General features: G+C 41.1%; 1 protein-coding gene across 14 annotated transcripts in view; it reads left to right on the top strand.

The window, feature by feature from the left end:
- Positions 1–27,161, top strand: part of UNC80 (unc-80 homolog, NALCN channel complex subunit) — a 192,723-nt gene that overhangs the window by 4,064 nt on the left and 161,498 nt on the right. For 13 of the 14 annotated variants that reach the window (XR_006284891.1, XM_043525302.1, XM_043525308.1 and 10 more), the window contains exons 3-7: positions 12,683–12,839; positions 15,094–15,392; positions 18,988–19,111; positions 24,301–24,374; positions 25,156–25,295. Coding sequence is in view for 13 of the 14 variants with exons in the window: in XM_043525302.1 (XP_043381237.1) it covers positions 12,683–12,839; positions 15,094–15,392; positions 18,988–19,111; positions 24,301–24,374; positions 25,156–25,295 (794 nt within the window). In the remaining variant the exon portion in view is untranslated. The remainder of the gene's footprint in view (positions 1–12,682; positions 12,840–15,093; positions 15,393–18,987; positions 19,112–24,300; positions 24,375–25,155; positions 25,296–27,161) is intronic. The other variant, XM_043525305.1, reaches the window with a different exon arrangement.

A 27,161-nucleotide genomic window follows, 5' to 3' on the forward strand; every position in this document is an offset into this window, starting at 1 on the left:
CTACCCTCGCCTGCCAGTACCTCCCCCGAAGCTCCCATTGGCCATGGTTCCCTGTTCCCAGCCAATGGGAGCTGCAGGGGGTGGTGCCTGCAGGTGAGAGCAGCGTGCGGAGCCTTCTGCCCCCTCTCCCACAGGGGCCACAGGGATGTGGTGCCGGCCGCTTCCGGGAGCGGCGCCATTGGGGTGGCAGTCCCGCAGGCTGGATCCAAAGTCCTGGTTTGCCCACCCTGATTTGCCCTGACTGACCTGGTTTGCCCACACCGGTATAAAAGGACTCATTGGTTCTCCTTAGATGCTTCATAATTTTTAATATCCTTAGTAGAGTCTTGCTCTAAGGGCCAAATTCTTCTGGTCTTACTTACACAAGTAGTCCTTTTGACTCTGGTGGACTACTGTGAATTAGACAGGCATACTTTGTCTCTAAATCTTAGTAGATTAAATAGCTTTTTTTTATTATTATTCTTTTCAGTTTCTCACATTGTGATAAATTTCAAACAAACCCAGTTAGAGGTACAGAAAGATTTACATTCTTCGTGCCTTTCCTAAAGTGAGGTAGCCAAAACTGCAATTATTGTTGTACATGGTAGTGGGGGCAGAAGGAGAGGTACTATTGGTAGATGCATCTGACATTGTCTATCTGGTTGGAATGATCTAAGTATAAATGTTTTTAAAGTTGCTGCCCATTGGGCAGACAGCTTCAGTGAGTTATCCACTGAAAACCCCATCTCTTTCTGCAAAGGATCATGCAAATTCAGAGCTTACTAGTGTACAGGAGAAGGCTAGTGTCTCATTTCTCTGTAAACTTACACTTCTTTAAACTATCATGCTGCCAAACTGTGTACTATTCTGACTGGATCTGCCTTTTTTTATGGTCCTATATACATTTTGATAAATGAAACAGTTCTGCTGTCATTGACAAATATGGCCCATTCACTGTTGCCTTCTTCCTCCAAATCAACAGGCTACGTGACATGGTCCTCCTCTAGTGCCCCCTGCCTTTCTTCACATCAGTTTGAGGAACATCAGCTCCCCTGCAGCTCCCACTGGCAGTTAAAAACACGCAGCTGGCCCATGTCAGCTGACTCAAGCTCAGGTTCAGGGGCTGTCTATCTGCAGTGTAGACATTTGAGCTTGGACTGGAGCCCAGGCTCTAGGACCATGCAAAGCGGGAGGGTCCCAGAACTTAGGATGCAGGCTGAGCCTGGATTTCTACACCACAATTAAACAGCCCCTTATCCTGAGCCCCGTGAGTCCATGTCAGCTGCAGTCTAATTACAGTGTAGACATACCCATGATTTGTAAACTGATAAGAAACTAAGTTTTTCCCCAAACAACCTCTGAACAAACTCCCTAAAGCTTTTTCTGCTATTGAGTATAATGAAGACTGAGCATTAAAGAATACTTTAAGTTTTTATGCTATCTTCCTGCTTGAGAGTGTGGGTTTTTTTTAAATGTCACAATACTCTTCTGTAGAACTATAATCCTTTTTTGAGGTGGTGAAGGTGGTGGTGGTGGTGGAATAGAGGCATGGAGAGTGGTTGCCTTGTCGATGGTCCCTTACCCTAGTAAATCAGTAGAAGAGGTAAAATAGAATGCAGATCTCCTGATCTCTAATCCTGTACTTCAAACCACTCCATCTCCACACCATTAAACAGAGTTTTTAAAAAAAAATACTCCCAAGTCCCAGGAACCTCACATATTGTGGAAAAGCATGAACATGCTGCCGAAGATGGGTACGACAACATTCAGTATGAGATCACAACATTCTCGCATGTGATTTGAGTAGGGGGTTGTAAACAGTGTCTTAAGCACCTGAGAAGCACAGTTAGATGAGACAGTGAGGGTATCCCATGCTAATATAAATGGGGCAAATACAGCTTTAGATATGGGCAGGCTGTAAGTAGAGGGCATAAGGCCCTAAAGAGAAGTCATGCTGAAAAACGGTCTTAAGCAAAACACATTTTGTACTTAGTGCCTCTTTGGATGGGGCGAAGGAGGGGCTTCAGGGACCTGAGCAGGGTGGATTGATTTAAATCACCAATTTTAATCTCTGTTTACATCAGCAAGCAGGAAATCTTGATTTATTTTTTTAATCAATTTTAATCATGTCTCTACATTTGTAGTTTCTTAGTTATCTTCCTAAAGAAAGGTTGATTCTTGCTGGCTGATCAACATTTTAATGGTGATTAGCAACTAAATATAGTCTTTTTGCTGACCAGGAGAACACTCTATCAATACACATTTGTTTAAGCTATATAATTTACATTTAGTTTTGCATTTAAAACTAACAGTTTCTGATAACGACTTCCTTGTTTTAATAAACAGTTAGTATCTGTAGTTAGTTCAATTCATTATGTTCTTCAGGATTTTAGAACTAGCAGATATCCTCTCACATGTAGTATTTAGTCAGAGATTGAAAGTGGGACACCAAACTTTTCAGCTTGTTCAACTCCAAATTGATTCGTTAACTTTTGAAGGAACTAGTCATTCCACTGAACTAGCTGAATAAACTGACATAAAGAAAATATTGACAGGTTTCAAAGTAACAGCCGTGTTAGTCTGTATTCGCAAAAGAAAAGGAGTACTTGTGGCACCTTAGAGACTAACCAATTTATTTGAGCATGAGCTTTCGTGAGCTACAGCTCACTTCATCGGATGCATCCGGTGCATCCGATGAAGTGAGCTGTAGCTCACGAAAGCTCATGCTCAAATAAATTGGTTAGTCTCTAAGGTGCCACAAGTACTCCTTTTCTTTTTTAAAGAAAATATTCTCTCTGAAATTGCGGAAGAGGCTACTGCTGTCAAAATCGAGTTCAGCACTTCACCAAACTCTGGTTCCAGGTGCCTAGCCAATGACCTTCAGCTGTTCAGTGGCTTGGCTTTCTTGAAAACTTGGCTACAAACATGTACCGATTAATTTTTTTTTTTTTTGGTATTTAACTTAAATGACTTTAGAATATAATAAATTAGGCCTCATCAAAGATTGTTAGTTTCAGATTTAATTAGGTTTATTTTTTAAATAAACAAACCTGTTTAACAAATGTTTCTTTCAATCCACAATGCCCCTGAGGTCCTGGCTCAGCTACCCCTACCCCTTATTACTGGTGGCAGCTGAGTCTCTTCCTCCAGGAGGGTGCTGGGGCCTTCCTAAAGGACCCTTCCATTGGGGAATTCTGTGGAGGACCCCTGCCCATTTGGTGGTCCTGAGAGGTAGGATTGCTGGGGTCACATTCCCCCAAAGTCCTGGCTCTGCAGTGGTTGGGGTTGGGACTTAGCCAGCAGTATGCCTGCTTGTGCTGTTGGCAGCAGGTAAATATTATCTCTGTTTCACTCGCACATGAAAGATCATGTGACTTGAGTAATGTTATACAGGAAGCCTGTGGCAAAGCCAGTCCCAAAAGCACCTGTATCATCCTGTCTGGTATTGTAGCCCCGTGATTAGCCTTGCTCTGACAGAATGTGTGTAAACTTCAGGTGTAAGGAGCTACCTGGCCCCTATAAGGAAGTGCCCAAGGGAATGCAAAATACTGCAGAGGGAAATAGACCAGAAGGTCACTAGGGAACAGGGTGAAGAGAGAACACTGATGGTACGAACAAACTCAGAACAGGTTGATGGCACAGAACAGATGGCCTCAAAAGGAAAATCATAATGTAAGTGGCCCTGGGGGAGCAGAGCACACACCAGGAACAGATTCAACACTGCCTATGAGTCTGCAATCATTATAATCAGTTCATGACATCAGCTTTCAATACTGCTCTCCAGATTGCCAACTCTGCAGATGTTCCCTTCCTTTCTGTAATTCAGGTGGCAGTGGAGCCCTTGTAATGTGTCAGTCTGCTGTGAGTAGTTGGTCAGGCTGTCTTTTGAAACCTATTAAGGCAAAGTTACAATAAAATGTTCACATACTACATCATACATCAGTTTTATAACTTTTTCTGGATCAGGTTAATATTCAAAGGCTAATCTACAGCGTCTGACAGGTGAGCCATCCTTCTGTGTGTATGTTGAAAAGGGTGATCACATTTCTAAACACCTGTCCTCTTGTTGGCCCTTCTCTTGTGTACGTACTTGGTATGAAAACTTTTCTATTACGAGGACAGTCCATATCTTACAACATCACAATTCCATAGGAGGAAGAGTTACATTTTTCCAGTAATATAAAATATAAAGTCTAGCCGCTAACAATAAAGAAGAAATTAATTGGTTCTGTTTAATATGTAGATCCTCTCCTGGAGCATTAAGTAAGGAGGTCAAGGGGGCTCTAGGATACTGGCATTTTGTCAGAAAACGAATCTCTTTAATAACTTCTTCCCCAAACCATCTAATTCCTGGACTTAACCACTATGTGTGCAAGTATGTACCCCTTTCCTTGCAACCCGTCCAACTGAGCGACTCCCTGGTAGCAAAAATGTGCCAGATCTTAACTAGACTCAAATGCTATCTATACAGCAATTTATAAATATGGGCTACGCAAATTGAAGATGTATATCCCATTTCCCATATAGAGACCCCCTCCTCCATATCAGATTTATTTCCAAAATCCCTCTCCCATCTTTTCATCTGGGTTGTCTTTTTATCAGTATCTTTTTCCGTCAAAATAGATTTGATTTTTAAGATACATACCATTCTTTAGCTTGCTCCTGGTTGAACTCCTAGAATGTGGTTAAAGGTCTAGAGAGAGCTGCCTTGCATCCAGATTTCACAAGAAAATGTTTGACTTGTGAAATACAAGATCTTTATATTATTTTAGTATATCATTATTTCATATCTTTTGGTATGATTTCAAATCAGGACCTAGTAACAGCTGTCTGAATGGAACAATCTTGGCTTTTACCCACAACTAGTAACTTTGATATTTTCTAGGGATAAATTCCTGATTATTAATGAAAGTAGCTAAGGGAGAAGGCCTCCCTGACAGGAATTTTTTTTAAAAAATAGTGCAAAACTGCTGAGATGGTCTGGATGAATGGGTTATTTTTATTCTATATTTAATTACCTGGATTTCTTTTTAACCCAACAATTACTATGAATATTTGGGCTCCAATCTTGATTGAATTTTACCTAGTGTTTGGATGGTCTGTTAACCCAATTAATCACATTTTAATTGTGATGGATAGTAAGGAAAATTAGGGAAAGTTAGTCCACCCCACCTTTGAATGTTAGAATTCATCCTTTCTCTTTTTATGTTTTAATATGAATTTAAATAGTGCTTCCTGCTATATTTTTAATGTCTCATCTGGGATGTGCTAAAACAAAAGTAGTATTTTTTGGAAGGACATTCATCTTTACTGAGGCTACCCTACCTAGCCAAAAAAAATCATATTTGTTCCATTCCTTCAAGTCTTTTATTATTTTATTCCACATTGGAGGATAATTTACCTTAAAAAGGTTTTTCTCTACAATATTTATTCCTAAATATTGTAAAGGCTTTTTTATCCATTTAAATTGACGCAGCTGACAGTTTGATTTGGCCTTTTCTGGAGTATTAATTTCTAAAATTTCAGATTTATAATAGTTTACTTTGAAGCCTGCTACATGCCCAAATTCCAAAGTCAATTGTTTTATAATTTTTATCGAGGCTTCTGGATTGTACAAATATAACAAGACATTATCAGCATCCAAAGCTATTTTGTGTTCTAATCCAGAAAGCATTCTGATGCCCTTTATCAAGGGTATTTCTCACATTTATTGCAAATGGCTTCAGAAGGAATAAATAGGGCTGATATACACTTATGAAACTGATTTCTAAAACCAAACCTTACCAAAATCTGTCTAAAGTACTCCCACTACAGCTGGTCAAAGACTTTCTCAGCGTCCATTGAAAGTAGCACACAGGAAAAATTGCTAGAATTAAAATTTTTAGATCAAATTCGGAGTTTTTCTGATATCAGAAAAATGTCTGCTGGCAATGAATCCAGATTGGTGTGGGTGAACACATTTGGGCCAGGTGACACTCAATCTGTTTTCTAGCAGCTTAGCATAAATTTTAGCATCTACATTAGTTAAAGAAACTTGTCTGTATGATTCACGGTTGGTAAGATCTTTTCCTTCTGTAGGAATGACCACAATTTTTGCCTCTTTCCCTTTATCTGGCATCTTGTTTCCCCAGCAAAACAACATTAAACAATTCAGTTAAAATAGGGACCAACACTTACTCTAAGGATCTGTAATACTCCCCAGAAACACTGGGGCTTTATTGGATTTTAAATTCTTAATTACAGCTTCAGTTTCCTCTGCAGCAATTTGCCTATCAAGAGCTGCCACATCAGTCTCTGAGAGCTGAGGTAATGTCACACTTCTCAGATATCTACTTATAAGTTTTTAGGATTTGGATGTTCTGAAGCATACAAACTATGGAAAAAGTTAGCAAATGTTTCAGATGCCAGTTACTAAATCTCCCTTCATATTTCTAATCAGAGGGTTCGCTGATTTATCTTGTTTCTTTTTTAACGTTTGACTATCAGCTTTATTGGCCTGTTCATAATATTTTTGTTCAATATATCCAAGTGTTTGTAACAGGCTAATCTTCCATCTTACACATTTATTTTGTTAAACACTATATAAATACTCCTGTAGATTTATGTCTACCTTTCAAAACAGAAAGTTCTTTAACCCACCTCTCTTCTTCAAGACCTCCCATCTTTTTTAGGTATGATGCTTTATTTATAAGGATCTCCCTCATTACTGCCATTTTAGCATTGCAGAGAACACTTTTATTGATCTCTTCCTTATTGTTTATTTCTGTATGTTTCTGGAAATTTTCATTTAGTTCTTGAATTCTCAAGGGGTCATACAACCAAGTTTTATTCAGGAGCCAGGCTCTTTGGGACTCAGTGAAAAAACAAACTTTCAATCCAATAAGTGAAGGGGCATGATGAGACCCCCTTATAACTCCCAGATTAGATTTTTTTTCTAAATTAGCAGAGTTACTAGGAACAAAAATCATATCAATCCTGGAATAAGATCAATGAGGAACAAAATAATTCAGGTGTCAGGACTGTATGTATTCATCTCCCACCACATCCTCATATTTTAAGTGATGCAACAAATTTTCACTAGTTCCTCCTGACTGTTCTTTGTGTACATTCGATCAGTCCAAAGTGGGATTAATGCACTTTAAGACCCCCTCCTCCAGAATAATATTCCCTTCTCTAAAACTTCCTACGTTCCTAAAAAACTGATCTTTTTTCAAAAAAAAAATCTTGTTTTTGATTGGGAGCATATTTATTGGCTAAGGTGAGAAGTCTATCTTTCAAAGACCCCTTAATTAAAATCTGTCCTCTATATCTGTGAGTTATGCTGAAACAATAAAAGGGAAGTGTTTACCAAACAGTGGTGTCAACATTCTTCTATTAGATTGACCTGGAGAGAGACATGGTAGCTGTGTCCACGGGGTATTCAAGTATTTATCATTTTTAATTAAGGTATGTGTTTCCTGTAAATTAATTTCTTTTCAGTGAAAAATCCCTTTTCAGTGAACAGAATACCCTTTTCCTTTTTGTGGCATTGTTCATTCCTTTCACATTAACAGTTATCACACTAATAAATTCACCCGTTAGTACCCACTCTGCTCTTGCTCAGTATATCACCCTTTGTTAAAAGCAGTGAGACTCCCTAGTCAGGTGCCAGGTCTCCATTACATTTATATCTCTTCTTTAAATATGACATCTTCAGAGTTCCCATCATACGCAATAATTTTAAAACTCCGACATACATTGCCTTTTCCCTTTTTTCTCTCCTTTTGTAACACCTGTATTGGTGTACCCTGATTCTGAGGCTGATTTACCATATTTTTTTTAATTCTGAGCCCTAACGCTCTATTAATATATTTTTCTATTAAAACATGTAACAATATTTAACATCTGTTTAAATTCTCTTGTTCCCTTTTTCTCTCCCACCTCCCTCCCTATGTATTTCCCCCTCTTGCCTGGTCCTCTCTAGTTGTGAGAGCCCAGGCTACTCTTACTTCCCCCATGGGTGTGTAAATTTGCAACGGGGAACTATTCTTTATATATTCTTAAGAACCAAGTCTTATCAAATATCTTTATAACATCGGGCACTATGAGATTATTATACCATCTTTGAGTTCACTTATTCTGACATTTTCCACCATAGGTGACCCTTCTCCAATTAATATACATTTTGGAATGTTTTTGATAACTCAAGTCAAGCTTACTTCATTAGGGGAGATCTGGGTCTTTTGCTATTGCATTATTAACTTAGTTTATAATGTTGTGATTTATATTACCTATAATGTTATTCCCATTAAGTGTACTGTATCCACACAAAGTAAACTATCCAAGGTGCTATACACCCCAGCTTCCATTTAACTATATCCCTTTGTCATAATAACCACATGGATAAAATATCATTTTTTATTACAATGTCTTAGCCCATGTACTAATCCTGTTCTTGTCCAACTGCCTCCATGGTTTATTTGGTGGAGGGGGAGATTTTGTTTTTGGGGGAAGGTGGGCTGGACAGATCTTTGTAGTGGAGGATTTCTTTCCTTTCCTAGACATCTAGATCTTCTGGTCTTTCCTCCTGGCTTGATGTGCCTCTTTCAAGATGGCTGTTGCCACCACACTTCCCCTTTGGTTTGTCCTTTCCAAAATCGCCACTGCCACACTTCCTCCCCCAGCCACAATAGTTCCACTTTATTTTATTTTTTTCATCTCATTGCACTCACACACTAACTCCTTACAGGATAAGGAGGGTCCAGTTCAACATCTCTGAGCTTTCCGAGTCAATTTTAATATGTTCTTTAAGCTGATGGTACTGGATTCTGTGGCTGGATTTCCTTCCCCCCCAAGGCAGCTCTCTGTTACTGGCATCTGTCAGCCCTCTTCAGCCTTCCTTTTCTTCTTTTCAAATCTGGCTCTGTTTGATTGTTCATTTTTAGGGCACAAATCTGTGGATTCAGGTTGGCCTGGTTCTCTTTATCTTCTCATATTGCTTTAATTTATTCCCTGTATTGAAGAGACCTGGATTAGCTCACCACTATGTTTGCTAGTTTAGCCACGCCTCTATAGGCTGGGTTTTTGTTTTGTTTTGTTTTGTTTTAGCCTATTATAGCTAGACCCTTTGATTTGAGCTACATTTATAGTTCCCTGGGATCCCTCTTCTATTTTACACATTTCAGCGCTGTCACCCCTGCCAAGGGCATATGTAACTGAGAGTGAATGGAGGATAAAAAGTGGGCTGTTCATCTTGATTTTGCATAATTTTCAGGAAAGAATAAAGGAAATGGCGTCACTGCACACCTACATGGCTGCAACGGAGAGCAGAGTCTGACCCGAAGCACCATATCTTGCACTCAGTGTGCGGGCAGAACATGAGCTGAACTTGCAGGGAGCTGTGCTTGCATAAACAAGGCAGGGCAAGGCCGTAAGGAAGTGGAGGGAAGGATGCAGATGTTGCTGTCACTTGTGTTCGTGTGAGCCAGAGCCAGAGCAGGGACTGACACTGTAACCATAAGGCCTGGTTCTCCCATACAAATGGGAAACGTACCACACAATCATTAACTCTCTCTAAAGTTTGCTTAACTGGCCATTGGAGAATCCCTCATACACAGGGGTATCCTCTTGCAAACCTACACTAGCATCATGGCTCATAGGCCATCCCCCTTCAACCCTCTGGCATAAAGGTTGAGTTCCTCTTAGCTCAATTTATTCCTGGCAGCTGGTGTAGGTTAGAGCAGTCTGAAGGAGGCTCCAATCTGACAGCCTTCCCAAGACCCAGATGCCCTAAGGATTGCAGGAACGTAAAAGTGCTTTTTCCCCTTTATAAAACAGATGCGCTGGCCCCCAAATCTTGTGCTACTTGAGGCAACAATAATCAACATGGTCAGCCAACTTTTGCACACTCCCTTTCCCCCTCCTGAATTGTACTGCGTGCTCAGAATCTGGGCTGTGGTTTTTTTTAAAGAGGCTGTTCTATAGCTTTTAGGGTCCTATGCCATTGTGATCTCTTGAACATGAGGACAAAAACTTGAATTGGATCCAGTGCTGGATGAGAAGCCAGTACATTATGCAGAGCAACAGAATGACCCCACATCTTGCCCCCCCACCCCCCTCCATCAGCACAGAATAGCTGCTTCGTGGTTTTTTTATCCCTTCCCTTATAAATTTAATGTAGTCTGGCAATTTACGCAAGAGTGTGGGCCTCTATTATTTTGTTCCTTTGTTAGGATGATCCATTAACAAATCAAACTTAATGTTAAATAATGGTAGATAAATGCCCTGTTTATTCTAGATTGTACACAGAAAGGTGTATGTATGAGCAGTCCCTTTCATACTTCTGTGTGGGACAAATTGTATTGGCCTTACTCACCGTTAGTGGTCCCTTATTTCTTGAATAGGCCCATTGATGTGAATGGGGTTAGTGGCTGAGTTAGTTACTACTCACTCTGAATGAGGGAAGCAGAATCTGGTCTATTATGTGTAGCTGCCAGAGTAAATAAATAGATTTAGGCTATAGTAGTCCAGCCCACTCGTTTCAGACTAGTTCAGAGCAGGCAATAACTTCTCCCAGCTGCATGCCAATATATGGAAGTAGGCACATTTTTATTCCATTCTGTTGCCTGAATGAAGTCTCTGCGGAGAGAACAGTCATGTTAACAGAGAAGGGGGTTTGACAAATGGTGATAAAATCCTATCTTCCTATTCTGCACTAAACCCATCACAACCACTTTTTCTAGATGGAAAAGCATACTATTGCCCCTTCTGGCCCAAGCAGTTAGCTAATATTCAGGGGGCTTGTGGATTGTTTACATTAGAAGGCGAGATTAATTATATGAGTAAGATATATCTTTGGTGCAAGTCCTGTTTCCCTGAATACAGTAGGAACGAATAACAGGAAGCAATTTTCTTGTTCAGGAATCCAAGCCTGCTTCTACTCAGTTCTGTGCCCAAAAGATGCTTTCTCTTTTGGCTAACTCCCAGCATCATGCTACCAGTGCAGCTCTGACTTTCTATTTGCTTACTCCCTTTGAGGCATGCAGAAACAAACAGCTGCAGTTCAACCACTGCCCCAGCCCCTGAATTTCAATCAGTTTTCAGGGAAGCCCCTTTTATTCTGTCTGAGTTAGTTCTTGCTCTGGCCTTCCATGTGGCCAGTGCTTTGGATGGCCAGTGCTTTGGTGCTTCGGATGGTGCTTTGGATGGTGGTTTCAGACATCTTACACCATAAAGGAGCTTAATTGCTTCTCAGTTGAGCCAGAACGAGGGGCAGCTAGAACTCCATCAGCGTCAGTGAGATTTTTGACTGCGTGTAGATCAGATATGCTTGCTGGCAGCTGTAAACACCCTCTAGCATAACAGTAAATTTCTTGCCAACGTTTGACTATTATTTTCAGCATCTGATTCATTATCGTCATATTCAGTCCAGCCTATCCACCAGTATGTCTGTCCATGAGCAGACTCTGCATAATAGTCACATGTTCCATTTTCACTGCCCTGAACTCTGCCTATACCCAGCACTGTCAGGGTGTTTCTCTCTTATAGAACAAACATATGCAAAGACTACTTTCCTGCCCTTGGTGTATGTAAAGGAATATTAAACAGCTTGTTTGACTGGTAGGTATTGCACACTTTGAATGGTGGTTGAGTTTTGATGGCCAGATTGAAAGTCAAGTTTCTTTTGCTTTACTCCTTTGTGATTAAGCTTATTCCTGGTCAAATGCAGCTCTTTTACCAAGGAGGGATTTTTGTGCCTCTTGTTGAGGAATGAATTTTATGAATCTGGTGTGATGACATTTGAAGCATCCTTTAGGTCATGTACATACACTGTTACTTATCTCCATGAGCATAGTAAAATTGGCTAAACAACTTGTGAATGAGTAGATTGCCAGAAGGCTACATTGGTTTGTGGCAAGGGCATGTGATATCACTAATACAGTCCTTGACTACAGTAACTTCAGAGGAACATAATTGCTTCAGTGACCATATAAGGAGGTCTTTTGGCCATATGCGAAAGAATGGACTGTAGAAATAGCTTGGCTGTCTAATAATAAGCTTCTGTAAGGATTTTTTTCCCCCTCTATAAAACAGATGCACTGGCCCCCAACTCTTATGCTACTTGAGGCAATAATAATCAACATGGTCAAGCCAACAACTGCAACTGTTTGCAAAAATACTATATAATGTCCTGATAAAGGATTTTACACGCTGATTAACTTTTGTGACAGGGTGTGAAAATATTTCCTAAGTCCTATATACTTTTAACGGTCTGCTCTTTATGCTACATAAAACCTTCAAAGAGAGTGTCAAATCCTGCTTTCAGTCACGCTGGTGTAAATTTGGAGCAGCTCCACTGACTTCAACAGAATTACTCCAGATTTACACCAGCTTAACTGTATGCCAGGTTTGGCCCAGAGTACTTATGTTTATATGGAATTTGATACTCATTTCTTTAATTCTTTTGCCTAAGGAAAGTATATTAAATGAACCATGCTGCTTCTGAATTCTTCTAACTGCTGTCTCCTGATTAACCATCCATCTAGTGAGCTTTGGCTGTGGCCTTTCTCTTTCAGGAAAATATTTTAAGGAATAATTTTACTGAAAGGAACTGTAAGGTATATTTTGTGGAAAATAGTATGTGGCAGCTAGAGCTTTAGAAGAGAATACACAGTCTTGCAAAGCATGTGCTAGGATAATATTTTTTCTCCTTTTTTTTGCTTAGTCTTTCGAACGAGTTTTAGTAGAGAACAAGCTGCATGGTCTTTCTCCAGCCCTCTCTGAAGCCATCCAGAGCATTTCTCGTTGGGAACTGGTTCAAGCTGCCCTACCACATGTACTCCATTGCACAGCGACTTTGCTTTCTAACCGAAACAAGCTAGGTTGGTACTTGCGTTAGTTTGCTTTTTACTATTACCTAACCTTCCATTAAAATATCACGAAGTTGTGTTCAACATACCATAGACCATACTCTCCCAGAGCCCAGGCTCCAGCCTGAGCTCAAACATCTACATTGCAATTTTATAGCCCTGCAGCCCAAGCTCTGTGAGCCTCAGTCAGCTGACGCGGGCCAACCATGGGTGTTATATTTTAGTGTAGACATACCCATTTTCTCCAAGGTATAGGACTCAATCCTGCAAATCCATGTTCACACAGCAGTCCTTACTCAAGCAAATAATTTCCATTTAGGTCTGTGGGCCGACTAGTGTCAGTAAGGATTATTCACATAAGTAAATTTAGCAAGATAGGTTCTCTTATTCCTCTTGTTTATTGTATTTCAACCTCGAAAATATGATGGGAACCCAGTCCTTGATGGCTTTATTCTTGTGGATAGAATTCACTTATGTGATTAGTTACATTAATTATAATAGCATTGTTCTTGTATGTAAGGGTTTGTGTAATCTTACGCTTGGTTACTTTGCAGGCAGATGTAGTAATCAGACTACGCTATATGTAAAATTCAGCACAGCTAAAATAATACAAATAATTATCAACCTCTTGTAAAAAAAAAAAAACAAAAAACCCAACCCTGTAGAACTGGATATTAGTTTTTATTGAGGTAGATGCAAAAAGACATTAAAATAAATATATTCTCCAATTTGGAGTTGTGCCTTAAAAACTTGATATTACACCAAACCTTTCTCTGTTTTTAAAGGAAATTTTAACACTAGATCAAAACTGGGGGTGGGGAACCCAAACAGAAGACTAGTGCTACAAAAATATATGCCTCATAAAATATTAGCTCATATTTTTCTACATTTTCTTTGTCACTGAAGAGATTTGTATTTTATATAAACACTTACCCAAACAAAGCTCCATGAGTCCCTTTCTGTTTCATGCTACAGTTAAATCTTGGTCCCACAGTTTGGGAACGGTGATGTAAGATACATCATTTTGACTTCACTGCTGGATAATGAAAAGTGAGAAGAAAGGTCCTGAATGATGAAATCCTTCCCTAAGCATGAAAGGATCAAATCCGTCCCAGCATTGCAGGGTGCCATCTAAATGAATGAGTGACTTCTTGGAAATTGTTGTCAACAGGGAGTCACAATCTTGAGAGTCAAATTAGTTCAGTACTGTTCTCCGAGAATAGGGTGACCAGATGTCCCGATTTTATAGGGACAGTCCCGATATTTGGGGCTTTTTCTTATATAAGCACCTATTACCCCCCCACCGACGTCCCGATTTTTCACATTTGCTATCTGGTCACCATATCCAAGAGGAACTGGAATGGATTTCAGCAGTAGTCTTGCCACCTAACTGAAATAGCCCTTGAACAAGCTTATTTATTTTCTGCAAGACGTATGCCATAGTAGTCAGATTTTGAAGGCACTGAAAGTGTTGTGATTTGTTGTTGTTGTCGTCGTCATCATCAGCATGGCAAATCTCAAAAAAGATGTGGCCTCCTTGCCGATCGGGCATCACCCAGGTTGGTCTTGGCTAGGTCCTTAAGGTGGTCTGGTTTATGTCTGAAAGTTCTGTATTTCACATGTAAGTAATTGTTGGCCTTGGTCCAGTTCCAAGTGGGTAAGTATCCACATTACAAAATCTGCCACCACAACTGACACTAACTGGTTCACAGATTGACAGTCTTAACGGAAAAAAAAAAACCCAATGAATTCATAAGCATAGGGCCTGATCCAAAGCCCACTATCATCAATAAGAATCTTTCCACTGATGTCAGTCAGCTTTGCACTATGCTCATCAAGATCAAACTACTTTCTCATCTGGCCTGGTTCCTCCAGAATTGAAGCATACTGGTGGGGATAGGTAGCAGAGCACAGTCTAGGAACGCTTGCAGTACTACAGCTTGGGGATCAATAGAAGTGTTTCAAGATCCAGGGCGGTCAAGTTAGCACCTTTTATGAGTATTGTATTTTCACATATGCAGACACGCACTGAGAGATACTTCAAGGAGCAGGCAAGGGGAATGTGCAGGGGCATGTAACATTCTGAATCAGGTGATTTTAACCAAGACATACTAGGAACAACTCGATACTTCTAATTGCAGGGGTGAGATTTTCAAAGCTACATAGAGAATTTGTGTGCCCAGTTCCCTATGCAGCTTTGAAAATCTCCACTGTACCGATCCTGTGTGAACAGAGACACCCACTATGCTGCATTTTTTCCATTCAGGACATCAGGACAAGCTTGGCGTAGCAGAGACTAAGCTTCTTCACACCCTCCATTGGATGCTACTGGAGGCTCCTCAAGACTGCAGCAATGACCGGTTTGGAGGAGAGAGAGGCTCCAGCTGGGGAGGGAGCAGTAGCGCCTTTATTCATCAGGTTGAAAACCAGGGCTCTCCAGGACACCCTCGGCGTGGCAGCACTAATGAAGAGGAAGAGAATAACCGAAGGAAGTTCTTTCAGAATTCCATGGCAACAGTGGAGCTCTTTGTGTTCCTGTTTGCTCCTCTGGTCCACAGGATTAAAGTAAGTGGAAGAACTGTCAGGAGTGGTAAGGTAGTGATGCCAGTGTGAGGAGGAGACTGTGATTCTGCCTTGGTTGCGAATGGTCATAATAGTGGCTGGTTGGATTTAGCATACAGTGCAGAATAAAGGTCCAGCCCTGTTGCCCTTACACAGGAGAGCAGTCCCATGGACATAATAGAATCATAGAACTGTAGGGCTGGAATGGACCTTGAGAGGTCATGTAGTCCAACTCCCTTCGCTGAGACAGGAACAAGTAAACCTAGACCATCCCTGACAGGGGTTCGTCTAAGCTGTGTTTGTTCTTAAAAACCTCCAATGATGGGGATTCCACAGCCTTCGATGGAAGCCTGTTCTAGTACTTTATCTTTATAGTTAGAAAGTTCTCTTAATATCTAACCTGAATCTCCCTTGCTTCAGATTAAGCTGATTTCTTCTTGTCCTACCTTCAGCAGACATGGAGAACAATTGATTACTGCCCTCTTTGTAACAGCCGGTAACATATTTGAAGATGGTTATTGGGTCCTCCTTCAGTCTTCTTTTCTCAAGACTAAACATGCCCAGTTTTTTTAACCTTTCCTCATAGGTCAGGTTTTCTAACCTGTTTATCATTTTTGCTGCTCTCTGCTGGACTGTCTCTTCTTTGTCCACATCTTTTCAAAATTGTAGTGCCCAAGTTGGGCACAATACTGCCATCGAGTCCTCATTAGTGCCAAGCAGAGAGTTACAGGTACCTCCCAGTTCTTGCAGAGAACACTCCTGTTAATACAACCCAGAATATTAGTCTTTTTCACAATTGCATCACGTTGTTGATTATGAATTTATGATCCTCTCTAACCCCCAGATCCTTTTCAGCAATACTGCTGCCTCGCTAGTTATTCCCCATTTCGCATTTGTGTATTTGATTTTTTCCTTTCTGTATGTAGTACTTTGCATTTGTCTTTATTGAATTGCATCTTGTTGATTTCAAATTCTCCAATTTGTCAAAATCATTTTGTATTCTAATCCTGCCCTCCAAAGGGTTTACAACCCCTGGCAAATTGGTGTCATCTACAAATTTTATAAGCATACTCTCCAGTCCATTAACTAAGACAGAACAAGGAGTAATGGTGTCAAGTTGCAGTGGGGGAGGTTTAGGTTGGAAATTAGGAAAAACTTTTTCACTAGGAGGGTGGTGAAGCACTGGAATGCGTTACCTAGGGAGGTGGTGGAATCTCCTTCCTTTGAGGTTTTTAAGGTCAGGCTTGACAAAGCCCTGGCTGGGATGATTTAGTTGGGGATTGGTCCTGCTTTGAGCAGGGGGTTGGACTAGATGACCTCCTGAGGTCCTTTCCAACCCTGATATTCTATGATTCTATGATTATTGGAAATTTTGAATAGTACTCGATCCAGGACAGACCTCTGCAGGATTCCACTAGAAACATTCCCCCAGATTAACAGTGAACCATTGATTACTACTCTTTGAGTGCAGTGTTTCAACCAGTTGTGCACCCATCTTTTACTAAAACTATAGTACCTTAGAGTAAAAGTATCAAAAGTAATTCCAGTGATATGAGTACAGGTTGTAGCACTGGGAAGACACTAAAGCAAGAATATCCAAAGTGAAGCACCTGCATCTATATTTAGCACCTACATAAGTGGCCTGATTATCAGAGGTGTTGAGTACCTGCAGCTGTCATTGAAATCAGTGAGTGCTGAGGGCATGAGTTCCTCACTGTTTCAGAGCTGAAGCAAGGATTGTGGAATTTAGCTCAGTCTGGTTGACTCTCATTCATGGTTAAGAAATGCCTTTCTGTCTGCTCAGTAATTCCAGAAGCGGGGTTGTCACTGATTTGTATTGTTATTACTAATAGCATTGATACTAATTAATTAATAGGATCTGTGATAGTTTTAGTGGCAGGTGCAAATTAAGTGTTTCTTTGTTCTGATGTCAGAAGTAAGCTGCAGGCTTCTCGTCAGCTGAAGTCCTTCTCTTTATTTTATGATGTATAAGCCAGCTTTGCAGAACTATGTAATCAGGACTTATCTCTCTGCACATTCTGATTCCTGCCACTTGTCCTTAGCTTCACTGGAGGGCTACCTTTCAGCCTTAATGTTTTAAGGCTAGCCTCTTAAGTGAAATTGGCTGTTCTCAATCAGACATTCCTAGAAAGTAAGTTATTAGGAAATGGCTGTGTTTAACCAGATAGCTACTACATAAAGCTCACCACCCTTTTTTCGTCCCCTTTGTGAATCTGAACTCTCACAGCATATGTTGTAACTAATTATCCTGACTCTAAAGTGCCTGCACAGAGGAGTAAGATTTGGCCAGCCCTCTGGCATGGCCTTTCTGCAGTCTGACTCAGGTGTTGTGGAGATGTGTGCCTGGTACTCCCCCACCCCTTACCAACCAGGTAGGGAGTGGATGGAGTGTCAGCTACTTATGGACACGTACACGCACCAGTCAGCAGAAATGAGCCAGCACTGGAGTCTAAAGTTACTGGTACTTGGTAAAGGGGTGGCACACATTTCTTCTAGCTGGTAATCTCTGAGTCCCAGTTCTTTCCAAAGCTCTTCCAGGGCTGATACAGCAACATTTCACCTCTGACTCAGGGCAAGCAGCAAAAACAAAATCTAATCCCAAAATAACATCATTAACCTTGTGTTCATAATTATACAACTACAGTGTAGCCCGGCCAGTGCACCACCAAAAACTTAACAGAGCACAGGGGAAAGCAATGTCTTGCTTATGCTTATTTCTACAACACCTGAAAGCGTTGCTGGGTGCTTTCATACAAATACAAAAGGCATGATAGCTGCCTCGAAAGAAGTCACAACAAAAAGTAGGGAAGGAAAAAGGTGAGGAAGGACAATATTTCCAGCAGTCAGATCATGGAGCTACTTAGTTTAAGTACATGCATGCTTGGGCCCTGGTCCTGCAAAGATTTACCTGCATGTGTAACTTTACTCAAGTAGATAGTTCCATTGACATCAGTAGGGCTACTCACATGAGTAAAATTACACACATGCATAAATCTTTTCAGCATAATGATTTTGGTGTTTAAATTAAAAATTAATAGTAATAATAAGACTATTATATGTTGGCACTTGTAATAATTTGTAAAAATGTTCATATTTCCTAAATAAATATTTTTTATAATAATTATTATTTTTGGCTCATTTTGTGCAGGCAGGCATTGTAGGAAAAGGGAGCCTAAAGGAAAGATTTACATACTATATGATCTAAAGCAATAAGCAGAATAATGTGTACAAAGGATTTTGCTGAAATGGTGGGTAGGTTTTTCAGTAGTAGCAGAGATCCTGGAAAAAGCAGGTTTTGATCGGTATAACTGATCAAAGGCACAAAGGCCCTTTACTTAGCTTTGTACTGATAATTCCACGTTGCTTTATTACTAGACCATTGGGTAGGTATTTTTATACTTTCTTTGAATAGTTACAGTAGTGACCTTTTGCACACAAACAGCGTGTGATCATTGTTGTTGCTTTCAAGGTCCGTGTCGCAGTAGGAGGGACAGTCAGCACACACAGAAAACGATGCTCTTCTGTGTCAGCCTGACTAATCCACATATGGTATGATGATCCCATTGTGTCTTTCTAGGAGTCTGACCTGACTTTTCGGCTGGCCAGTGGCCTTGTTATTTGGCAGCCCATGTGGGAGCACAGGCAGCCTGAGGTTTCTGCCTTCACCGCTCTGGTAAAGCCAATCAGGAACATTATTACAGGTGTGTGACTTCGCTGCATAGTCACAGATGTTAAGCATCGGAAAGTCTCTTCCTTGTGGTATGGTTATCTGAGCCCCATTTGCCATGCGTGCAAGATCTGTGTGCAGTCCTGTGTTTTTGTTTTGTTTTTGTGCCATATCAAAATAAACCCTCTCTTCATGGCCAAGTCTACATTTAGAAATGGCGTCGATTTTAACTAAATTTAACCTATTTCATTAAACTGGTACAACTGCTGAATGTAGAGATGCCCTTAGTTCAATTCCCATGAAAACTAATGGGCCAAAATCATCTTGACATAATAAGATGAGTCTCTCTTTAACTTCAATGGGAGCTGCACCATTTACACCAGGATCAAAATAAATCAGTTTTATTGCTATGGTTACCCAATTTTTAGTCTCTCTACTCTTAGTCCTGATCTACCCATACAAGTTGCACCAGTTTAACTAAAGGTTCAATTTTAATCCATCTTGATTAAATCAGTGCAACTTTGTGTGTGGACACTCTTACATTGGTTTAAATCTGTTTTATATACATTTAACCTGCATTTGTTTAACTAAATTGGTTTAACATCAAGCCTTTTTACAATGTATGTGTTTAGACAAGCCCTTGGAAGTAAATGTGTAGGATAGAAGTATCAAATCTGTATTGATACTACTTCTCATGTACTGCCATGTATCTACTGTAATGCCAACTGACTTAATCTCAGATGCCTAATCATACAGGCTTCCTATATATAAGAGAAAAAGAAAAAAAGTCTAATACTAGATCCTAAACTGATGTAAATCACTGTATTTCTGTTTACTTCAGTGGAGCTACACCAGCTGAGGAGTTGAACCATACATTTTAAATGTCCCTTAGATTAAAATAAATCCTTTAATATTTCCTGTAGATTTTATCTTTGTGGAATATGCTAAAATTACAGGAATAATTTGAACTCTTGGACAGTATTTGAAGACTCTTCCCCTCAATGCCATCGATATTTGCATAAATTTAGAAGGAAGCAAGATCATTTCCTGACAATTTCACGTCTGTTTCCACGTATACGTTTCTAAGAAGAAGTAGAGACAATGTTTGGCAACAGCTTGACACTGATGAGGAAGGTACAGAAGCTAGCAGCCACATAGTGTTGGTAGCAAAGAGATAGTCAATGATACAGATGCTCTTCCTAACCCAAATCCTGATTTTATAGTATTATAATAACATGGGATTGGTTCAAAAGGCCTGGCCAAGATGATCATGTAAAATCTTAATCTGATCTCGCATGCTTCAATGCAGTTGCTCCTTATTTACATCAGCATAAATTATATAAAAATCAGCTCCTTATGGTTCCCCAAGTCCTTGTATGTCTTTTGAGTCCAGATCTTCAAAAGTACGTAAGCTCCTAACTCCAACTGATTCTAGGGTATATGCAGGTATTGAAATAAATGGAAGTTAAGAGCCTAAATACCTTATAGATCTGGGCCTTTGTCCTTACTTATACCCTGTTAAGTATTTTTTCATCCTGGAGGTGCAACACAGAATCTCAGCTCAGTATCTTCCTCAGAGGGTCTGATCCTCAAAGGGTCCTTCCTCAACGGGTCTCACTGAGATCAGTGAGAGTCTCTTTCCACTGATTTTAGTGGACTTTGGTTTAGGCCCCTAACATGACTTCAGTGGTTGATTCTGACATATAAAATGTTACATTTTGAAAACATTCCCCATGGAACTGAGCAAACATTGGATTTTTTTTTTTTATTTTTATTTTTTGGTCCCATGGAAAATTACATCTTGACAGTTGTTTTCATCCTGAATTAGGATGAACGTAAAAATACTCAGTAAAAATACAGTAAATAACCAACCTTCCATACAACCGGACTTTACTAAAATAAGACAGGAGATCAACATTACACACTTCACCTCTCTACAAAGGAAAAAGTACTGTAAGCTGTCTAAAATCCTGCCTGCCACATGGAGCCACAACAGTGGTACCCCTAACTCACCCACCAATATCGTCAATCTATCCAGCTATGCACTCAGCCTGGCAGAAGAGTCTGTCCTATCTCAGGGACTGTATTTCTGCCCCGCCACGCCCCCCAAACATGATACAGTTCTGCGGTGATCTGGGAAGCCTACTTTCGCCATCTCCAACTCAAAGAATACTTTCAAGATAACACTGAACAGCATACTGATACACAGATACCCTTCCACCAACAGCACAAGAAGAAGAACTCCACATGGACTTTTTCTGAGGGTCGAAATGACAGTCTGGACCTATATGTAGAATGCTTCCGCCGACGTGCACAGGTAGAAATTGTGGAAAAACAACATCGCTTGCCTCATAACCTAAGTCGTGCAGAACGCAATGCCATCCACAGTCTCAGAAACAACCCTGAAGATCCCACTGAGGAATATACTAAGAAACTGCACCATCTACTCAGGACACTCCCTACACTAACACAGGAACAAATCAACATACCCTTAGAGCCCCGACCGGGGTTATTCTGTCTACTACCCAAGATCCACAAACCCGGAAATCCTGGACGCCCCATCATCTCGGGCACTGGCACTCTCACTGAAGGACTGTCCAGATATGTGAACTCTCTACTCAGACCCTATGCCACCAGCACTCCCAGCTATCTCCGTGACACCGCTGATTTCTTGAGAAAACTACAATGCATTGGTGATCTTCCAGAAAACATCATCCTAGCCACCATGGATGTAGAGGCTCTCTACACTTTGTGGGGGAGGGATAGCTCAGTGGTTTGAGTATTGGCCTTCTAAACCCAGGGCTGTGAGTTCAATCCTTGAGGGGGCCATTTAGGGAGCTGGGGCAAAAATTGGGGATTGGTGGTCCTGCTTTGAGCAGGGGTTGGACTAGATGACCTCCTGAGGTCCCTTCCAACCCTGATATTCTATAATCTACACAAACATCCCACACACAGATGGAATACAAGCTGTCAAGAACAGTATCCCTGATGATGCCACAGCACAACTGGTTGCTGAGCTCTGTGACTTTATCCTCATGCACAATTATTTCAAATTTGGCGACAATATATACCTCCAGACCAGTGGCACTGCTGTGGGCACCCGCATGGCCCCACAATATGCCAACATTTTTATGGCTGACCTGGAACAACGCTTCCTCAGCTCTCATCCACTCATGCCCCTTCTCTACCTACGCTACACTGATGACATCTTCATCATCTGGACCCATGGGAAGGAAACCGTGGAAGAATTCCACCATGATTTCAACAGCTTCCACCCCACCATCAACCTCAGCCTGGACCAATCCACACGGGAGGTCCACTTCCTAGACACCACGGTGCAAATAAGTGATGGTCACATTAACACCGCCCTACACCGAAAACCCACCAACAACTATGCCTACCTTCATTCCTCCAGCTTCCATCCCAGACACACCACATGATCCATTGTCTACAGCCAAGTGTTAGGTACAACCACATTTGCTCCAGCCCCTCAGACAGAGACCAAACCCTACAAGATCTTCACCAGGCATTCTCAAAACTACGATACCCGTACGAGGAAATAAGGAAACAGATCAGCACTGCCAGACGTGTACCCAGAAGCCACGTGCTGCAAGACAAGCCCAAGAAAGAAACCAACAGAACTCCACTGGCCATCACATACAGTCCTCAGCTAAAACCTCTCCAATGCATCATCAGTGATCTACAACCCATCCTGGACAATGATCCCTCACTTTCACAGGCCTTGGGAGGCAGGCCAGTCCTCGCCCACAGACAACCCGCCAACCTGAAGCATATTCTCACCAGCAACTACACACCGCACCATAGTAACTCTAACTCAGGAACCAATCCATGCAACAAACCTCAATGCCAACTCTGCCCACATACCTACACCAGTGACACCATCACAGGACCTAACCAGATCAGCCACACCATCACCCGGTTCATTCACCTGCACGTCCACCAATGTAATATACGCCACCATGTGCCAGCAATGCCCCTCTCCTATGTACATCGGCCAAACTGGACAGTCCCTACGTAAAAGAATAAATGGACACAAATCAGATACTAGGAATGGCAATATACAAAAACCTGTAGGAGAACACTTCAACCTCCCTGGACATACAATAGCAGATTTAAAGGTAGCCATCCTGCAGCAAAAAGACTTCAGGACCAGACTTCAAAGAGAAACTGCTGAGCTTCAGTTCATTTGCAAATTTGACACCATCAGCTCAGGATTAAACAAAGACTGTGACTCGTTCACCAACTACAAAAGCAGTTTCTCTTCCCTTGGTGTTCACACCTCAACTGCTAGAATAGGGTCTCATCTTCCCTGATTGAACTAACCTCGTTATCCCTAGCCTGATTCTTGCTTGCATATTTATACCTGCCTCTGGAAATTTCCACTACATGCATCCGACGAAGTGGGTATTCACCCACGAAAGCTTATGCTCCAATATGTCTGTTAATCTATAAGGTGCCACAGGACTCTTTGCTGCTTTTACAGATTCAGACTAACACAGCTACCCCTCTGATTGTGAAAAATTTCAGTATTTTTACTATGTCAAAAGTTCAGAAAAATTCAAATTTGGAAATGTCAAAACATTTCATATTGAGTCAGACTGACATTAAGTTGCACCTGCCATGGTTCCTCATGGGAGTAGTAGTTAAGATGCTTCATGGCCCCATTCTTATCTATGGGCTGCACTGCCTGGCCAGACTACCTCTCCCCGGAAACAACACAAACTCCCATGCATCATGTGGCTCCATAGAGAGGAGACGAAAGCGCATCCTGGCAGCAGTAGTAGTCTGGCCAAGGAGCCCGACCCATGAGAGAACTGGAGCATGAAGCCCCTGAACTCTACAGCGCCCTTGAGTCACTGTGGCACTCTAGGCCGATGCAATTTAATGTCAAACTGTCTTGGAATGAAATGTTTCAGTTCAGCTCAGCAAACCAAAATTATTTTGCAAGGGGTAGCAATTCCCACAGGAAATTTTGATTTTGTGGTAACTGCGCTTCTTGTGCCCCCTCCCCCCCCTCCCCCCCCCCAAAAAAAAATCAACAGCAAATTGCCAATCAGCTATAATTTCCAACAGGTGTAGCTAACGTCTGGTAATGTTACAGTCGGGGGATGCCATTTTTTACAATGGCAAATAGCTTATTTGTTTGATTAATACAACATGAGCATTACATTTTTAAAATTTCTCTTTTTATTTTTATCCCAGCCAAGAGAAGTTCTCCTACTAGCAACCAGAGCCTGGCTTGTGAATCCCCTAATCTGGACACTGGACACACACAGGTGGGCATATGGCTAGACAAGCAAGAGTGGGGAGCTGTGGGGAGATCTTTTTTTTTTTTTTTAATTGATAGGGTCTTTTGAAGGGAATTTGGGAATGACAGTTGCAATTACTATGCAGGTCTCCGAAGCATCTTAATGCTTTTATCAAATTGTGTGTTTTATAATTGATTTTGTCATTTCCAAGGCCTACCCCCTGCAAAGAATGAGATTGGGGCTCAGGGCAAAGGATCAATATAAAGCTTACAAACCTATATAAAAAGAGAAAACAAGCCATCATCAATATTGTAAAGACACATGGCAGAGCTAAGAAGAGAGGGCCAGTGCCCTCCATTTTCATTTAAATAAAAACACCTTTTTGGATGATTTGGAGCCATCAAGGTGTGCACTATCCAGCCTAAATTACTGCATGTTCAAATTACTGTTATCCTCTGTTATAATTAATAACAACATATCATCACTCGTGATGCCTTATCTTGCATTAGGCCCTGACCTTGAAAGCAACAAATAACTTTCCATTGAAGTCAATGGAACTCCATGTAGGTTTAAGGGTCTGCCCAGGTGAAATAGTTTATAGGATTAGGGCCTTAGCTTATACACTATCTGGAATGAAAACCATGTGTTTGCACAGTGTCTAGGACATTGGAGCCCCAATCCTGATCGAGTCCCCTCAATGCTATCTTAGTATAAATAATACTAATATATAAATACATAGTAAGAGGGCTAATGTGGAAGATCCAAATCTATTTTTAAACTTATTTCTCTATATTGAAAATATCCTAAGGGACTTCAGGTGGTGTGTGAAACAGCCCAGCCAGATGCTGTGCCTCCCAGGGCCACTGTTTCAGGCTGTCATCGGGGAAACTCCTTTGATGGAAGTGTGTCGTCCCAAACATCCCAAGACAGAGGACCTCCGCTTTCGAGGTACAGAGTCCTGCGAAAAGCTATGTTGGTATAACTTTCTGGGGAGTGTGTGTTACAGGTCCCCTCTGCCCAATCCCCAAAGGATATAAGTCTTACAGTCCCAACTAAAGAGCCTTGTCTCTTCAGCTCAAACTCTAACAGCTCATGCTTTTAGCTCTGGAAGTCCTCAGTTTGGTTGCCGGTGTGTCATCTGAGATGGTGACAGTCACACTGACTTCATTCCATCTCATTTACAGGACTGCCCAGCTGGCCTGTTAAGATAGCAACTATAGAGCAATGGGGACAGAGCAGAGGACAAGGACCTTTTATATTTTGGAGTTTGATGATTTAAAAAAACCCCCAAACTTTAGGCTCATTGTTGCTTGGCTGGGCATGTCCTCTGGGGCTTGATCTGTCTTTGCTGCCCTTTGGGCAATTCTCTTTCCCTGTGTGGCAGAGTATTTCTGTACCTCTCCTCTCTTTTAGTGCTGCTTGGCTGCTACCTCCATTTCCCCTTCTTCACATACAGCTATTCAGCTCACTTACTGCAGGCTGGCTGGCAGGGAGGCAAAAGAACAGCTTCTCAAATCTCTTCTCAGCCATCCTTGCAGGGCTTAGGCAAAGATTTTAAAATGCAGGAGCCTAAATTTAACCTCCTTAATTCGTATTTGGGGAAGATAAAGGTACAGGCAGATTTTCAGAAGGACTGAGCACTGGTCAGCTCCCATTAGGGTTTGTGAATACTGAGCACTTTTGAAAATCTGAACATATTTTTCTTAGGCTCCTATTTTTAAAAATGTTGGCCCTCATGTTCAGTTGCACCAGAAAATTTCAAACAAAAACACTCAAGAGTTTCAGAATTTGCTTCATTACAGTAACACTTTATCTCTGTTTCAAAATTTCTCTGAATCCAAAAGCGACTCCCAACTATTTTCTCGAAATACGTATTATTGATCTATCTTGTCACCTGCTTCAGTGGATTAAAGCATTCTTTACGGACCTGATCGAGTTGGCAGTCTTTCTGTTGACTTCAGTGGGTTTTGTGTCATATAAATTCTGAGTTTTTATTTCATTGTATTAACATTACCTGGTAAAACTAAGTCATCTGTTACTTCTGAGTATTGTCTTACTAAATGTAAACTGTTCCTCATGTACGCCATCGTTCAGCGTGCATACACACACCCATAAAAAATAAGGGAGCAGGCAACCTTTTAGAAGACTGAATCAGGTGATCAGTTTATCCAGCTCAGTCTGGTGGTTGCTATGGAGAAGAAGCTTCTGACAGGCTTTGTAGAGAGCGTCACTAATGTCTCCTCATTTGGAGAGCTCATTGATCAATTAAAACTGAACAGGGAGTTTTGGTTGCCAAGCAACAGGCAATTCAGAAACAAATGTTATTTACTCCTGTTATCAACGGCCCAGTATTCCTTTGTCCTTGGGCCCACGGCTGGACAAAATATGCCACCCACTCACCCCCGCAATTATCTGTCAAGTACCTGATGAAATGTCCACAGGGTTTAATTCAAAGCAAAGCACAAGATTTTAAATTATGTTTTCTTGGAACCTCATTCAGCAAACCTCCAGTTTGCTCCTCGGATCCTGGATAAATATCCCCCGCTCCATTCAGTGAAGTTCTTCATTTCACTGGAACCATTGCAGTAGTAAAACCCCAGCCATTATTCTGCAGCTGGCTGTCAGTCTCTGCCTTGGAAATAGACTTTGCAAGCAGGGCTTGAATGGTAAATATTTCAGAAGAACAATCCTTCTTTTGGGCTAGATTGTGAATTGGAGTTCATGCCCCACGTAAGGGAGTATGAGAGAATACATATCTCCCTTACGCTCCAATAGAGGCTCCCCCAGACCTTGGGTCTGATCGCAGAGGAGTAA

This window comes from Chelonia mydas, chromosome 11 (genome assembly GCF_015237465.2).
Source record: "Chelonia mydas isolate rCheMyd1 chromosome 11, rCheMyd1.pri.v2, whole genome shotgun sequence".
NCBI classification, from domain to species: domain Eukaryota; kingdom Metazoa; phylum Chordata; order Testudines; family Cheloniidae; genus Chelonia; species Chelonia mydas.